The sequence below is a fragment of the Melozone crissalis genome, unplaced genomic scaffold, assembly GCF_028551555.1.
Source record: "Melozone crissalis strain CALT ecotype California unplaced genomic scaffold, PUWL_Pcris_2 ptg000020l_1, whole genome shotgun sequence".
Taxonomy (NCBI): Eukaryota; Metazoa; Chordata; class Aves; order Passeriformes; family Passerellidae; genus Melozone; species Melozone crissalis.
Window position 1 is genome coordinate 1,276,342 of NW_026535798.1, and position 16,776 is coordinate 1,293,117.

A 16,776-nucleotide genomic window follows, 5' to 3' on the forward strand; every position below is an offset into this window, starting at 1 on the left:
GAGTAGATGGGAGCACCCCTGGGATTGGTGACATATTCCAAGATGGATGGGTGACATCCCCTGGATAAGTGACATCCCCCAGGGTGGATGGCAGCACCTCTGGGATGGGTGACACCCCCCAGGATGGATGGGAGCACCCCTGGGGTGTGTGACATTCCCTGGGATGGATGGGTGACATCCTTTGGGATGGAGAGGTGACATCCCCTGGGATGTATGGGTGACATCCCCCAGAGTGGGACCATCCAGAGCAGGGTTGGGGGATGATGCTCCAGGCCGTGGGAAAAAGGATGTCACACTTATTTTTTGGTGTAGAATTTCAATAGAAAATCATTCCCAGCTCTGCTCACCCTGAGCCTGTGGGATTCCTCGAGATCAGTCAGGGCAGGGCTCTCACCTGGTGGCCAGACCTGCTCAGGAGATTGTCCTAAGCTGTGGGTTAGGGTTAGGTGACCCTTGAGGGAGAATTTCAGCAGCAAATCTCCCCAGCAGAGCCAGCTGTGCTGAATTTCCAGCTCTGGGGCCTCATTCTGCTGGGACAGGCAGGAGTAACAATCAGGCTGCAGATAAAGCTCATCAGGGGAATGAAAATCAAAATAAAAAATCATTTCCAGAGCTTTGAACTGGAGCCTCAGACAGCAGCACTGAGTGGACAACCCTGGCTGCTGCTCCTGGCTCAGAATTAACAGCTTGGCTTGATCAGAGCAGGGCAAACTCAGGGCTGATGGCCCAGAGCTCCGTGGCAGGGTGACAGCTCTGTCACAATGTCCCCAGTGCTGCTCAGATCTGCCTGGATAGGGATGGAAAAGGCAGACTGACTCATTAAGATCACAGGAGGTTTAATTGCTTTTCCAGACACTCTGCATTCAGCTCCTATCTTGGAGATGGTCTGGGGAGGGCTCGGAGTGGTTTTTGTTCCTTTGTCCAAGCCCTGTGGCCAGGACAGCTCCCTGAGATGTCCCCAGCATTGTCCCTGGGGAATCTGTGCCAAAATCCAGCTTTTCATCCCTGGCAAGAGCAGAGGACAAAGAGTCTCCTCCAGAGAGCCTCCTGTGGGTGCCTCTGCTGCTTAACCCTTCCCTGGAGGAGCAGCAGAGCCAGGAGCTGTTCTGGGATGGTTCCCTCATCTCCAGGAGCTGTTCTGGGATGGTTCCCTCACATGGGATGGTTCCTCCAGCTCCAGGAGCTTCCCTGGGATGGTTCCCTCACCTGGGATGGTTCCTTCAGCTCCAGGAGCTGCTCTGAGATGGTTCTCTCACTTGAGATGGTTCCCTCACCTGGGATGGTTCCCTCATCATCCAGGAGCTGCCCTGCGATGGTTTCTTCAGCTCCAGGAGCTCACCTGGGATGGTTCCCTCACCTGGGATGGTTCCCTCATCTTCAGGAGCTGCCCTGGGATGGTTCCTTCACCTGGGATGGTTTCCTCAGCTCCAGGAGCTGTTCTGGGATGGTTCCCTCACCTGGGATGGTTCCCTCATCATCCAGGAGCTGCTCTGAGATGCGTCCCTCCCCTGGGATGGTTCCCTCAGCTCCAGGAGCTATGAGGACTCAGGGACATGAGATTGATCCCAAAAACTGCTCTAGGGGATGACTGTCCCCAGGCCTGCGTGCAGAGCCCCAGAGGAGCAGGCAGCCAGTGTTTGACAGCAGAAAATCCTGCAGGGTAAACAGGCTGGGAAAACAGTGAGTCACGGCTGGCTCGTGCGGGAGCTCGGCAGGAGGAACAGAAAATCCTCAGCGTGGGGTTGTTCTGAGCAGATCTACACAAATTCATACAGATTCGTACGGATTTATATCCATTTCCCACAGATTTTCTGCAGATCCATGCAGATGTCACAGAGATTCACACAGATTTATATTTGCACAGATTACTCACAGATCTCGCCCGGATTCCCACAGACTTCTCACGGATCCACATAAATTTCACAGAGCTTCACACACATTTACACAGATCCCCTACAGATTCACCCAGATTCCTCCAGATTTCCCACAGATCCACACAGATTTCACAGAGATTCACACACATTTACATTTACACAGATTCCCCACAGATCCCCCACAGATTCCCCCAAATTCCCCCCAAATTCCCAAAGATCCACACAGATTTCACAGAGCTTCACACAGATTTACGTTTATACAGATTCACCCAAATTCCTACAGATTCTCCACAGATTCACACAGATCCCCCAACTTCCCACAGATTTCTCACAGATCCACTCACATTTCACAGAGATTCACAGAGATTTAAATTTACACAGATTCCTCCCCAAATTCCCCCCAGATTTACATTTACACAGATTCTGAAAGAGGAGAGAAGCCTGGCTAGGAAAATTTGATGGGAAAGGCGACAGTGTGCAGGTTGTAGTGACCAACAACAGGTTGTAGTGAATAACAACAGGTCATAGCGAGTAACAAGAGGTTGTAGTAAATGCCAGCAGGTTGTAGTGAGTAACAAGAGGTTGTAGTAAATGCCAACAGGTTGTAGTGAATACCAACAGGTTGTAGTGAATACCAACAGGTTGTAGTGGGTAACAAGAGGTTATAGTGAATACTAACAGATTGTAGCGAATAAAAACAGGTTGTAGTGAGTAACAGGAGGTTGTAGTGAATAACAACAGGTTGTAGGGAATACCAGCATGTTGTAGTGAATACCAGCAGGTTGTAGTGAGTAACAAGAGGTTGTAGTGAATATCAGCAGGTTGTAGTGAGTTACAAGAGGTTGTAGTGAATACCAACAGGTTCTGGTGAGTAACAAGAGGTTGTACTGAATACCAACAGGTTGTAGTGAATACTAACAGGTTGTAGTGAACACCAGCAGGTTGTAGAGATATGGTTGTGGTAAATAACAACAGGTTGTAGTGAATACCAACAGGGAAAAGCCCTCTCCTTGCTGCTGCAGGAGGGGCTGAGCGGCTGTGGCCTTCAGAGGCGCCTCCTGCATGTGTGCTGTGGCCAGCAGACGCGTGGGGTCACTGAAATGTGCCTTTGTGTCTCGCTGCAGCTGAGTGTGGCTCCTCGGTGACGGGCACCCAGGGTGTGCTGCTGTCGCCCAACTACCCCCTGAACTACAACAACAACCACGAGTGCATCTACTCCATCCAGAGCCAGCCTGGCAAGGGCATCCAGCTGAAAGCCAGGACCTTCGAGCTGGAGGCAGGAGATGTCCTCAAGGTAATTCTGGCTCGGGCAGTGGAGAGCAACACCTCTAAATGCTCTAAAATTCTGGTGGGATTAGGTGACCTCTTTGTCATCCCAGTGCCATGGAGGGATTGCCATGGCAGATTTCTCCCAGACCAGCTAAACCTCCGCTCTCACCTCTGGAACTGCACAGGGAAAGCTCCTCCTCCATCAGAAAGGCTCTAAAATTTTGGTGGGATTAGGTGGGAATGATCTCTGTGTCATCCCAGTGCCATGGAGTGATTGCCATGGCAGTTTGCAAGGTCAGATTTCTCCTAGACCAGCTAAACTTCAGCTCTCACCTGTGGAATTGCACAGGGAAAACTCCTCATCCACCAGAAAGGCTCTAAAATTCTCATGGGATTAGGTGGGAGTGACCTGTGTCATCCCAATGCCATGGACTGATTCCATGGCAGTTTGGAAGCTCAGATTTCCCCCAGACCAGCTAAACCTCAGCTCTCACCTGTGGAATTGCGCAGTAAAAACTCCTCATCCATCAGAAAGGCTCTAAAATTTTGGTGGGATTTGGTGGAAGCGACCTCTGTGTCATGCCAGTGATTCCCATGGCAGTTTGGAATGCCAGGTTTCCCCCAGACCAGCTAAACCTCAGCTCTCACCTCTGGAATTGCACAGGGAAAACTCCTCATCCACCAGAAAGGTTCTAAAATTTTGGTGGGATTAGGTGGAAGCGACCTCTGTGTCATCCCAGTGATTCCCATGGCAGTTTGGAAGCCCAAATTTCCCCTATACCAGCTAAAATTCCGCTCTCACCTCTGGAATTGCACAAGAAAAACTCCTCCTCCATCAGAATAGTTAGGGTTTCAGCATTATTTCAGTGCTTTGAAGAATCAAGGCTGGTTTGTCCCCAAAAAAGGGGCTGATTGAAATGCAGAACTCCAGACTCTTCTGAGATTATTCAAGCTCCAGGACTCTGTGGAGAAGGAGACAAATCCAGGCTGAGTTTTTTTTTATATTAACCAAAGGAATGGTTTTGAAGGAGGCATTAATATTGCAAGGATGTGCTGAGCCATCTTCCCAAGAATCCTCTGTCCTCATTGAAGTGTCACACTCCAGGAGAGGCGTAATCCACGTTTCCAGCTCACAAATGACTGGAAAGGGAGAAAGATTTCCTGTTAATGCAAGGAATGTACTCCTTGTCAGAGGAATTACATTTTCTCAGCAGGTTTGTCATCAGCTGCTCATCTGAGGAAAGTTCCTATCGATCTCCACTGGTGAGGAGCTGCTCTTGGTCCTCACAAAAGGAAGAAAAAAACCCCATTTGTGTTTTTCTTAAATCAAGGCTCATCTCTGAGTCAGTCTGGGGGAAAAATGTGGATTTTTTAGCAGCTGCTCCTTGGGAAAGAGAGTTGAGGAGATGCAGCCCAGTGTGCAGAGTAAATTAGGGCTGAGGAGGAGGGTGCAGATCCTCCAGGGTGGAAATGCTGCTCCTCAGGTGGGCAGCACTGTGGAGTTCCATCAAATCAGACTTTTAGTTTGATATCCCTGGATCTCAGCTCACATTGCCTGAAGGATTTGTCCCTGTTTGCACTTGTGGATCCAGGAACCACTCCTGGATCACCTGTAGGACAAATCCTGGAGGGTTGGAGTTGCTTTTCCAGCCTGAAGCTGGAATTCAGAGTGGGTTGGTTCTTTCCTTCCCTTTTCCCTCCAATACTCAGGATCAGCTCAGTGCCAGGAGCAAATTCCTTAATTTGAGGTGACCCCAAATGAGGGCATTTATCAGGAGCTGCTGGTTCTTCCCAAAAAAAAAACCCCAAAGGACAAACCCAGGGTGTTGCTGTGAGCAGATCAGGGACTAGGTGGGATGAATTCCTCATCATTTCTCTATTCTGGAGCTCAGTGAAACTGCAGAGAAATCCTGGAATGGTTTGGGTGGGACGGGACCTTAAGGAGATCCTGGAATGGTTTGGGTGGGAAGGGACCTTAAGGAGATCCTGGAATGGTTTGGGTGGGAAGGGACCTTAAGGAGATCCTGGAATGGTTTGGGTGGGAAGGGACCTTAAGGAGATCCTGGAATGGTTTGGGTGGGACGGGACCTTAAGGAAATCCTGGAATGGTTTGGGTGGGAAGGGACCTTAAGGAGATCCTGGAATGGTTTGTGTGGGAAGGGACCTTAAGGAGATCCTGGAATGGTTTGGGTGGGAAGGGACCTTAAGGAGATCCTGGAATGGTTTGGGTGGGAAGGGACCTTAAGGAGATCCTGGAATGGTTTGGGTGGGAAGGGACCTTAAGGAAATCCTGGAATGGTTTGGGTGGGAAGGGACCTTAAGGAAATCCTGGAATTGTTTGGGTGGGAAGGGACCTTAAGGAAATCCTGGAATGGTTTGGGTGGGAAGGGACCTTAAGGAAATCCTGGAATTGTTTGGGTGGGAAGGGACCTTAAGGAAATCCTGGAATGGTTTGGGTGGGAAGGGACCTTAAGGATCATCCACGGGCAGGGACACCTTCCACTGTCCCAGGTTGTTCCAAGCCCCATCCAGCCTGGCCTTGGAGACTTCCAGGGATCCAGGAGCAGCCAGAGCCCCTCTGGGCAGTGATGGTTTGATCCCAGGAATGGCTTTTCCAGGCTGGATTTGTTGTCCCTCCTAGGTCTACGATGGCACCAACAGCTCTGCCCGGCTGCTGGGCACCTTCAGCCGCTCGGAGCTGCTGGGCACCAGCATCAACAGCACCTCCAGCTCCATGTGGCTGGAGTTCATCACTGACCCTGCCAACACCAGCAAGGGCTTCGAGCTGCAGTTCTCCAGTGAGTTCCAATCCCACAGGTCAAGGTGTATTTTTGTGGTTTTGTGTTGCACATGAGCAAAGAGTCCTTTCTGGGGTGATCTTGTACCCAAAGTGGAGTTGGAGTGTGGGAGAGCACAGCATCCCAGGATTATTGAGGGTGGGAAAGCCCTCCAAGCCCACCCAGTCCAAGCTGTGCCTGATCCCCAGCTTGTCACTGAGTGCCACATGCAGCTGTTCCTTGGACACCTCCAGGGATGGGCACTCCAAACCTCCCTGGGCAGCCCCTTCCAACCCTTTCCATGCAGAAATTCCTGCTGGTGTCCAACCTGACCTCCCCTGGCACAGGTCAAGGCTGTTTCCTCTTCCCCTGTCCCTGTTCCCTGGGATCTGATCAAACTATTCCTGTCAAGCCTGTAGCGATCCCGAAATCCAGATCAAAACTCCAACATTAATTAAAACCCTTCTGATTTCCGAATGGCCCCTTTGCTCCCCAACAAATCATTGTAAGAAGAAAACCCCACTGTGGCTTTGTGTGAGACCCTCCTGGCTGTGAAATCCCTGCTGCCAACAGCTGCCCTTGCTCCCTGTGCAGGTTTTGAGCTCATCAAGTGCGAGGACCCCGGCGTGCCCCAGTTTGGGTACAAGGTGCACGACGAGGGACACTTTGCTGGCAGCTCAGTGTCCTTCAGCTGTGACCCTGGCTACACCCTGAGAGGCACCAGGGTGCTGGTGTGCCTGACTGGGGAGAGGAGAGCCTGGGACCGGCCCCTGCCGACCTGTGTGGGTGAGACACCTTCTCCTCCTTCTCCTTCTCCTTCTTCTCCTTATTCTCCTCCTCATTCTCCTCCTTATTCTCCTCCTCCTTCTCCTCCTCCTTCTCTTTCTTTTCCTCCTTTTTCTCCTCCTCCTCCTCCTCCTTCTCTTCTCCTCCTCCTTCTCCTTCTCCTCCTTCTCCTCCTTCTCCTCTTTCTCCTCCTTCTCCTCTTTCTCCTCCTTCTCCTCCTCCTCCTCCTCCTCCTTCCCCTTCTCCTTCCTCCTTCTCCAGGAGAGATTTCCTGGCATCCCACACCCTGAACATCCTTGGTCCCTGCTTTGCTGATCCACTGACATGAACTCTGCTGTTAATTGCATCTGCACTAATTGAGTTGTGTGTGGTGAGGGTCCTCGAGATGGAGACACCTCCTGCTCCTCCAGCACTCTCCAGACCGAGATTTGGATCACACACCCTGAACACCCTTGGTCCCACACCCTACCCTACAAAAAATGGTCCTACCCTGACCATTTTTTTGTCCTAGCTTTGCTGATCCATTGACATTAACTCTGCTATTAATTACTCCCATCTACGCTAATTAAGTTGTGGTGAGGATCCTCTGTGAGGCATCTCAAGGTGGAGACACCTCCTGCTCCTCCAAAACCTCCAGGAAATTCTTTCCTTGTGGATTCCATGAAATTATTTCCTTGTGGATTCCATGCCCTGACCACGCTTTGCTGATCCATTGACATTAACTCTGCTGTTAATTGCATCTGCACTAATTAAGTTGTCTGTGGTGAGGGTCCTTGAGATGGAAAAACTTCCTGGAAGTGATTTCCTTGGATCCCACTCCCTGGCCACCTTCTGTCCCTGCTTTGCTCATCCATGTGACATTAACTCTCCTGTTAATTGCATCTGCACTAATTAAGTTGCGGTGAGGCTCCTCTGTGAGGCATCTCAAGATGGAGACACCTCCTGCACCTCCAGGAAATTGGATTCCCCACCCTGACCACCCTTTGCTGATCCATGGACATTAACTCTGCTGTTAATTGCCCATCTCCACTAATTAACGTGGTGAGGCTCCTGTATGAGACAGAGAGCACCTGAAGCAGCTCTAACATGAAACCCTCTGCCCTAAACCCACATTTGACAAGGGATTTTTGCTTCCTTGTGCTGTTCCAGCCTTGTCCTTTCACTCTGGACATGTTGAAGTGAGTGCCACCTCCTGATAGTGACACCAACGTGTGTCCTGTGTGACAGCTCAGAGCCAGTTTTATTTCAGAGCTGCCTGACACCTGATCCCGTCCCCAGACATTTCAATTCCCTTTGCAGAGTTCCCTTTTCACCTGCAGCTCTTCCAAATTCCGCTTTGGGGTTCTGTGTGTTAAATGAATGGGGCTGATTGCTGATTCCCGTCCTGCCATGCCCAGGACATGGGGGAGTTGTTGGACACCGAGTCCCCTGGGAGATCTGCACACCCAGGGATGTGCTCAGCCCCTGGCACTCCGTGTTCCCTCTCCCAGGAGGCAGGGCCAGTCCTTGGCTGGGATTTCAGCCTCATTTATTGATGTAAAAAGATAAATCTCCGCCATTTGTGCGTTTTCTTAACCTTCAGCCTGTTTGCTCTTCGTGTGTTGGATATGAGGCCGTGTCTGAGCGTGTGGAAATTAAAAAGAAATGAAAGAAAACGGAAAAAAATGAAAATTACAGAATTTGAATGGATATGTTATGGAAATTACTCCAAATCCTCACATTCTTTGCAGTTCATTTACAGCGACATTTACAAGTTCTTTGGCTTCTTATCCTTCATTTTCTGATGAATCCAAGCAGAGGAGCAGAGCTCCTTCACCCCCACGTGTGGAGCAGGGAATCAGGATCCTGACAGGCTCTGCTTTTGCTCCCTGGAGATTCAGAAAGGTGCAGGGAAGCTTTGCCAGGTGTTCAGAAATTCAGAATAACTCTGATAACTCAGCTGAATTCAACAATTCCCTTCATCTTTGTAAGCTTTTAGAATCCCTGGAAAAAGCCAGGAATAATCTCTGTTGCAGGGTGAGCTTGTTGCCAAGCAAGAGCCACAGAAAGCCACAAATCTCCTCCCTAACCCCATAAATATTTTTGTTCCAGCTGAGTGTGGAGGGACAATCAGAGGAGAGACCTCGGGACGGATCCTTTCTCCAGGATACCCAACTCCCTACGACCACAACCTCAACTGCATCTGGACCATCGAGGCAGAGCCTGGGTGCACCATTGGGTGAGCTGGGCTCCTGTGGTTTGGCTTCTTTCCCACTTGGAGCTGGTTTTTTCAAAAAAATCCCCACGGATTTCTCGCAGAAACAAAGATCAAAAATTAAATAAAGCAAAGGAGGGAGAAGCTGAGGGACGAGCAGGGAGAAGTCACTGCGTTGGTTCCAGAATCAGGGAATGGTTTAGGATGGGATTGAGGATTTATGGGGTTTATTTCCCAGGTTGCTCAGAGCCCCCAGAGGCATCACTGCTCCTCTGTTTTCAGCCCTGGGTGGTGACACCAGACCATGTCCTGGTCCTGCCCATGGTGTTCCTGAGCTCAGACATCCCAGATGAGCTTTGGTGCCCATGGACAGCTTCCCACCCCTCTCCTTAATGGGATGCATCCAGAATCAAACCCTTTTTTCCACCAGATCAATGAGGAACATCCCAAAAGTGCTGAATGGCCACACAATCCTGGAATGGGGGTGTTGTAGGAAATCACAGGGAATGTCCCAGAATCCAGGGAATTCCTTCTCCCTGATCCTTCACTTCTGCCCCACCACCCCCTGAGTGATGTTTGCCAAACCCTTCAGGGCTGCCCTGGGTGTTCCCAGGGATTCCAGGCTGGCCAAAACCCACAAAAAAACTGGAATATTTGGGCAAGCCAAGCTTTGACTGAGTGGGATTTGAGGGGGAGAAATGCACCTTAAAAGTTCTGAATAACAACAACAATAATAATAATGATGATAATGATAAATAATAGTAGTAGTAGTAGTAGTAATAATAATAATAATAATAATAATAATAATAATAGTAGTAGTAATCCTCTCCCATCAGAGTTCCCAGTGCTTCTCAGCCATTCCTGGCTCACCCCAAGCCCATTGCTGTTCCATCCTGAATTCCTTCCCTCTCCATCCCATTTTCTCCTCCCTGCTGCCTCAGCACCCATCCCAGCACAGCCTGGCCCTCAGGGTGAGCTCTGTGCTGCTTTTAGCCCGTGGAGTTCTGCTGGAGGCAGGTTTGGCCTGGTGTTTTCACATTTTTATTTCATGCAGAAATTCCCTCCATTAGCGCTGCCCTTCAGAATGGCTCAATAATGGATGGGCTTGGGTGTGAGCAGAGGAGGAAAAGCACAGCAAAAACAGCTGAATCCCTGCACAGGCAGCTTCCACTCGAAATCTCCTCTATTTTTGTTCTCCTGGAAAAGGTTTTTATAGGACAGAGTAGAGAAGTCCCTTTTTCCCCCCTATCCAAAGGCTGCTTCAGCAACTTTGCTCTTGTAATCCCTAAAAGCATGAGCAGAGGTTTGGGATCAACCAAAGGCTTGGAAGAGGCCAGCAGTGAAAGGAGAAGGTTCTGGAAGGTGTCAGAGCCGCACACACCTGGTGACCCTGCCCTTCCCAGGGATCAGAGCTCCCTCTCCCTGCCCCTTTCATCTCCCAGCCCCAGCAGCAGCACAGCTGATCTCAGGGGAGTGGAGAGAGCACATTCCCAGCAACTTCATTTTTATGGTAATCCATTGGAAAAATAATCCTCTTCACGCATGATACAATTGCATAAAGCTCTCATTTATAACTTACATGAAAATTAATCACCAGAGCTTTTGGAATGAAGCTGTAGCTGCGCAGCACCAGGGGAAGGGCAGGGGGGGTGAGACAGCGAGAAAAATGAGTCTGCACCTCAGAGCCATGAAAGGGAAAGGGCTGCTCTTGCAGAGGGGGCTTGGAGTGCCTTGGTTGGGCTGGGGGTGAGGAGGAAGGTGGAGGAAAAGCAGGAGGTTGTGTGGAAAATGGATGGAAATTCCTTACCCAGCTGGGAGCAGAGGACACAGAGACATGGCAGAGTTGTGGTCAACCCCTGAGCCCAGTGTTGTGAAATTCCACTGATGTTGTTAATTCCCATTTTCATGGGTATTGACAGGTTCCACTTTGCAGAGTTTCATCTAAAAACAGCAGAGAAAATACCCAGAGCTGGAAGGGACCCACAGGGACCAAGGGTTGTTCACACTCAGGGTAGAGCTGGGCTCTCCTCTCTGCTCCTTGCTAAACTGGCAGAGCTTCCCCACTCTCACACTTATATTTACATAAATATAATCTCCCCAGTTTCTAATTTGGTTATTGGTTTTGTTTTGGGTTTGGTTTGGTTTGGGTGTTGATGTTTGGGGTTTTTTGTTTGGTTTCTTTTGTTTTGGTTTGTTGGTTTGGGTTTTTTTTGTTTGTTTTTTTGTTTGTTGGTTTGGGGTTTTTTGGGGTTTTTTGGGGGGTTTTTTTTTGGTGCTTGTTTGTTTGTTTGAGGTTCTTTTTGTTTGGTTTGGTTTGGTTTGGGTTTTTTTGTGGGATTTTTTGTTTGTTTTTTACTGCATTTCCATGCCTATAATTGAGAAATATTTGGGATTGTCAGAGTGCACGAATAAAATTCCTTTCCCCTCAGGAATAAAATTCCTTTCCCTCTGGAATAAAATTCCTTTCCCCTCAGGAATAGAATTCCTTTCCCCTCAGGAATAAAATTCCTTTCCCTCTGGAATAAAATTCCTTTCCCCTCAGGAATAGAATTCCTTTCCCCTCAGGAATAAAATTCCTTTCCCTCTGGAATAAAATTCCTTTCCCCTCAGGAATAGAATTCCTTTCCCCTCAGGAATGGAATTTCTTCTCCTTTCCCCTCATGAATCAAACTCCTTTCCCCTCAAGAATAAAATTCCTTTCCCTCAGGAATAGAATTCCTTTCCCCTCAGGAATACAATTTCTTTTCCCCTCAGGAATAAAACTCCTTTCCCCTCATGAATAAAACTCCTTTCCCCTCCATTGTCTGCTGCAGCAGGGGCTGTGCCTGGTCTCACACCTCAGGCTGAGGGAAAAGCTGAGATGTCAATGTGGAATAGCTGGATTTGCTCCAGAGAACTCCATATCTGATACCCCAGCAGATTCCAGCCTGATCACCTGGATCATCCAGGTGTTCTCCCCCTGAATTTGTTTTTTCTCAGATAAATGGGGTGGTTTAGGCAGCCCTGGAGCTGCTGGTGGCAGTTCCAGGGTGTCCCCCCAGCCCAGCTCAACCCCTGGCAGCCTCCCCCTGATCCCAAGGTCTCCAGGGATGAGTTTTTAGTTTTTCCCAGCAGTTCTGGCTCACTGGGCCCAGTTAAGGCTGGGAACAAACCTAATCACAGCAAGGCAGCCGTGGAGAACAGCTCTGCACCATCCATCCTGATTTTCCTCAGGCCTGGCTTTATTTCTCTTTGCTCAAGGTCTCTGCTTGGGAGATTTATGATTCAGCTCTTTTGGTTTCTCCCAGCTTCTCTGGGCATCATTTTGTTCCTGAGGATTTTGCAGTGGGGCTTTTTTCTTTTTTTTTTTTTTTTTCCTCCCCCTTTTTTTTATGTCTCTCCCCTGATTTATTTATGTTTGCCCCAGATAAATGGGAAAGCAGCCAAGTGAAAGCTTCCCTGTTTGCCTCTGTGGGCTGGCAGGGATTTCAGCACAGCACCTGATGGGTTTATTTTTTACAGAAGTTTTTTTTTCTGTTTCTAGGTTTCTGTCCCCGTTTCACACTGGGGTTGAGTTGCCCATGCTTGGCCTGATTTTGCTGTGCCAGAGGGAAAATGGGGCAGTGACAAACAGGGACAGGGAAATTCCTCCTGTCCAGGTGGGATTGGAGTGCAGGAGTGGATGGGATCAACTCCTGCTCCATCCCCAGGGAATGCTCACATTCCCAAGAGCTCCAGGAGGGTTTGGACAACACCCCCAAGGACAGGGTGGGATTTGGGGATGTCTGAAAAATCCCTTCACCAGGATTTCTTCTCCTGGGAAGCTGAGAAGCCTCAGAGAAAAATGAAAACAATAATTATCTGATTTGCTTCTCCTCTGTTTTGCTGCTTTGGAATGTAATTTAGAGATTGTTTATCCAACAGGTGATTGTTTCATTGGTTTTGTGTGAATTGTTTTAACTTAATAACCAATCACAGTCAGGCTGTGTCAGACTCTGGAAAGAGTCACGAGATTCATTTTTATCCTTTAGCCTTCTGTCTTTATCCTTTCTCTATTCTTTAGTGTAGTTTAGTATAATTTATATAATATATAGAACATAATATTTAGTAGTAATAATAATAATAATAATAATCTATAAGTAATATAATAAAAATTATATTATATATATATAATATCAACATATGTAAATATATATAAATAATATCATGTAAATATAATATAATATAATATAATATAATATAATATAATATAATATATAATGTAATATAATATAATATAATAATGATGTAACATAAAATTTAGTATAATTTGTATAATATAATAAAATAATCAATTAGCCTTCTAAAAACATGGAGTCAAATTCAAGACTCAAAAAATACCACAACAAACCTCACTCCAGGCCTGAATTCCAGATGAAACAACACATTCTGTGTGAGCCTGGCTGCCTGAATTTGGCACAAACCACACTCCAGGCCTGAATTTCGGGTGTTTTTTGCCCCTCAGGCTCCATTTCATGGTTTTCCACACCGAGGAGTTCCACGACGTGCTGCGGATCTGGGACGGGCCGGTGGAGAACGGGATCCTGCTGAAGGAGATGAGCGGCTCGGGGCTGCCTGGGGACATCCACAGCACCTTCAACTCCGTCATCCTGCAGTTCAACACCGACTTCTTCACCAGCAAGCAGGGCTTTGCCATCCAGTTCTCAGGTGGGATGGGCAGGGGTTCCTCAAAAACCTGACCAGACCCAGAGGGAAACCCCAACCAAACCCCAGCCCTGCAAACATATTAATTTCAATTATTTAGGGTGATATATTCCAATATTTATGGAATGTTCAGGTTTGTGCAGTTGTTTTGGAGTGATAAAAACAGGGAGTGGTTGGGTGAGTGATGATGTGACTTTGCCTGGACTGAGACACATTGAAACATCTTCCCAAGTTTGGGTTTTCTGTTTTTTCTTTCCATAACTTTCTGTCTAGGGTGTCTTGCTTGGCTGGGGGAACAAGGCAGCATTTTGGGGAGAATTTCTGCTGGGTTTCAGAGCTTTGGGATGACCCAGACAGAGGCAGAGCTTTGTGTTACGCAGCACAGCGGTGCCATCCTGGGGTTTTTTTGCCACATTTGTGTCTCATCCTGCCAGGAAGGACCAGCCTGGGCTGTTAACTTCCTTATCTCCAGCTGCACAGAAAGAGAGGGATTTCCTCTGGCTCTTTCAAGAGCAGCTTTCTCTAAACTGCCTGGCTGTAACAGACTCTCATCAACTTAGCAGGAAATAAGCTCCTGATCTGGAGCTGGGCTTTATTGACTGCTCCTGCTCAAAGCCTTTGTTCAGCAGGTGTGACTAAGCAGCCAGACCTGAGCTCAGACCTGTCCACTTTGGGATCTTGGGACCTTTAATGAGGTGGATAAGCTCACAAAACTCCTATTACTCCAGGATTTTCCCTGCTGGTAAATCCATGTGCTGTTGGCAGACCTTGAGCTCAGGCAGCAGCGAAGCTTTGCCTGTCCCCAGCTCAGGGGACATCTCAGACCTCAAAGAGAGGCAGCAACAAGTCTGGAAAGGAAACAAACACATTTCTGAAAGGTCAGGCTTGATGCTTCACAGATCTTGAGGCTAAATTTCTCTGGCACTCAGGGGAAAGCGTGAAGTGCTGGTGGCTGAGTTGATTTTGCAGCATGTGCCTTGGCACAGAACTCTCCAAAAGCACCGTGGAGGATCAGTGGGTGTCTGGCCTGATGGAGTAAACAGCCATGTGCACAATTCTACATCAAAGCTGCTCCCTGGGTGCTGCTCTTGAACTTGCTGGTCCCCAGAGCCTTTCCCAGCTGGAGTGGCAGATGCTCAGAGCAAAGGGAAAAGCACTTTTTGTGTGTCGGGGAACTTTGTGGGATGCTGAAGGAGGAGGGATGGGGAAACAAGGCATGGCCTGGATGTCTGGGTAAGGACAGAGCCTGAGGGCAGCCAGTGCTGCAGGCCTGGTGTTAAATAAACATTGATATTCAGGAGTGCTTTTAATTCCCTGCAGTGTCCACAGCCACATCCTGCAACGACCCAGGAATCCCCCAGAACGGGAGCCGGAGCGGGGACAGCCGGGAGGCCGGGGACTCCATCACCTTCCAGTGCAACCCCGGCTACAGCCTGCAAGGGGAGGCCCAGATCACCTGTGTGCAGATCCAGAACAGGTTCTTCTGGCAGCCTGACCCTCCCACCTGCACAGGTACACAAGGAAACAGACACAGATCTGTGACCTGAATCCATGGACACAAGGCCATGTCCTGGCACACGAACATAGATCCACGACCTGAATCCATGGACAGATCCATGTCCTGAATCCATGGACACAGGGCCATGTTCTGGGCCCAGGGACACAGATCCCTGTCCTGAATCCATGGACACAGATCCCTGTTCTGAGCCCATGGATGCAGATGCATGTTCTAAACCCATGGATGCAGATCTGTGACCTGGATCCATGGACACAGATCCATGATCTGAGCCCAGGGATGCAGATCCATTATCTGAGCACATGGACACAGATCTGTCATCTGAATCCATGGACACAGATCCATGATCTGTGCCCATGGATGCAGATCCATGTCCTGGGCACATGGACATAGATCCCTGTGCTTAATCTGTGGACACAGATGCTTGTTTTAACTCCGTGGACACAGATCCCTGTCTTGAGCCCATGGATACAGATCCATGTTTTAAACCCATGGACACAGATCCATGACCTGAATCCATGGACACAGATCCACGTCCTGAATTCATGGACACAAATCCATGTCCTGAACCCATATACACAGGTCCATGTTCTGAGCCCAGGGACACAGGTCCATGTTCTAAACCAATGGACACAGATCCACATCCTGAATTCATGGACACAGATCCATCCTGAACCCTGTTATAAAATTTCACTCCACACATCTTAAAAAATCAAGAAATATTTTTAAAAAAATATCCTTCAGGTCTCCACAGCTGTGATTAAAAATGCTGATTTTCTAATACTTCAAATTGTACTTCAAATTATACTTCAATTGTTTATAGTTTTTTTCCCAGCCAATTTTAATATGAAGTGACAAAGGATTTGGAGGAATAATCAGTGAAATATCAGTAACTGGGGGAGAGGCAGCCTAGTTGGAGCTAAACTGGGAAAACTCAGTGTTAAATTTAGGGCTGACTGGGGGTATTTAGCATTTCAGATGCGTTTTCCCCTCTTTGTGGCACCACTGTGAAACAATCCAGGCTGGGAGAGCCCCGGGAGGTTTGGGCCATTTGAAGTCTGCATCCCTCCCAGTCCCAGGCACCACTGGCTGGGTCCAGCTCCTGCTTCAAACCCTTTGGAGACTCTGGGTGGGATTTTCAAAGGAATCCGAGGGTGTTGAACACTTGTCTCCCTCAGGCTTTTCAAAAATGAGTCCTTAGATTTCAGTTTCTGCAGAGTTTTCCCCTGACGTTACAGTATGGGAGGGGAAGGCACCCTTGGGGTTAAAATTGGGATGAATGGGCACAGAAGAGATGCTGGTGTGTTCTTCCAAGGCATTTTTGGGGGGACTTTCAGCCAAATTTTCCATATCTGTACTGTGATTTCAGTAGAAGGATAACATTTCTCCATTTTTGGACTTGAAAAAGCTCTCTAACAGGTACTATGGCATTTCTAGACCAGCCCCACTGGGGTTTACCTGATATTTTTCCTGATATTTTTCTTTATCAAAGCTCACAGGACAATCCCACATGCTCACTCCTTCATGGAAAATGTTTCCAAGATTTATCCCATCATTTTTATCCCATCCCAGCTCATTTCCCACTCTGTAGCTGCTCTCAGACCTCCCCACAGGCTGTGCTCTCCCTGCTCTCATTCCATCCCAAATGTGGGAAGTTTGGTGGTTTCTCCAAGGTAT

The 16,776-nt window shown here is 48.3% G+C and overlaps 1 protein-coding gene across 1 annotated transcript in view; it reads left to right on the forward strand.

Moving 5' to 3' along the window:
- Window positions 1–16,776, forward strand: part of LOC128937664 (CUB and sushi domain-containing protein 2-like) — a 139,811-nt gene that overhangs the window by 63,771 nt on the left and 59,264 nt on the right. The window contains exons 18-23 of the mRNA XM_054277459.1: window positions 2,999–3,168; window positions 5,785–5,941; window positions 6,515–6,706; window positions 8,798–8,924; window positions 13,384–13,586; window positions 14,904–15,095. Of these exons, the coding sequence (XP_054133434.1) occupies window positions 2,999–3,168; window positions 5,785–5,941; window positions 6,515–6,706; window positions 8,798–8,924; window positions 13,384–13,586; window positions 14,904–15,095 (1,041 nt within the window). The remainder of the gene's footprint in view (window positions 1–2,998; window positions 3,169–5,784; window positions 5,942–6,514; window positions 6,707–8,797; window positions 8,925–13,383; window positions 13,587–14,903; window positions 15,096–16,776) is intronic.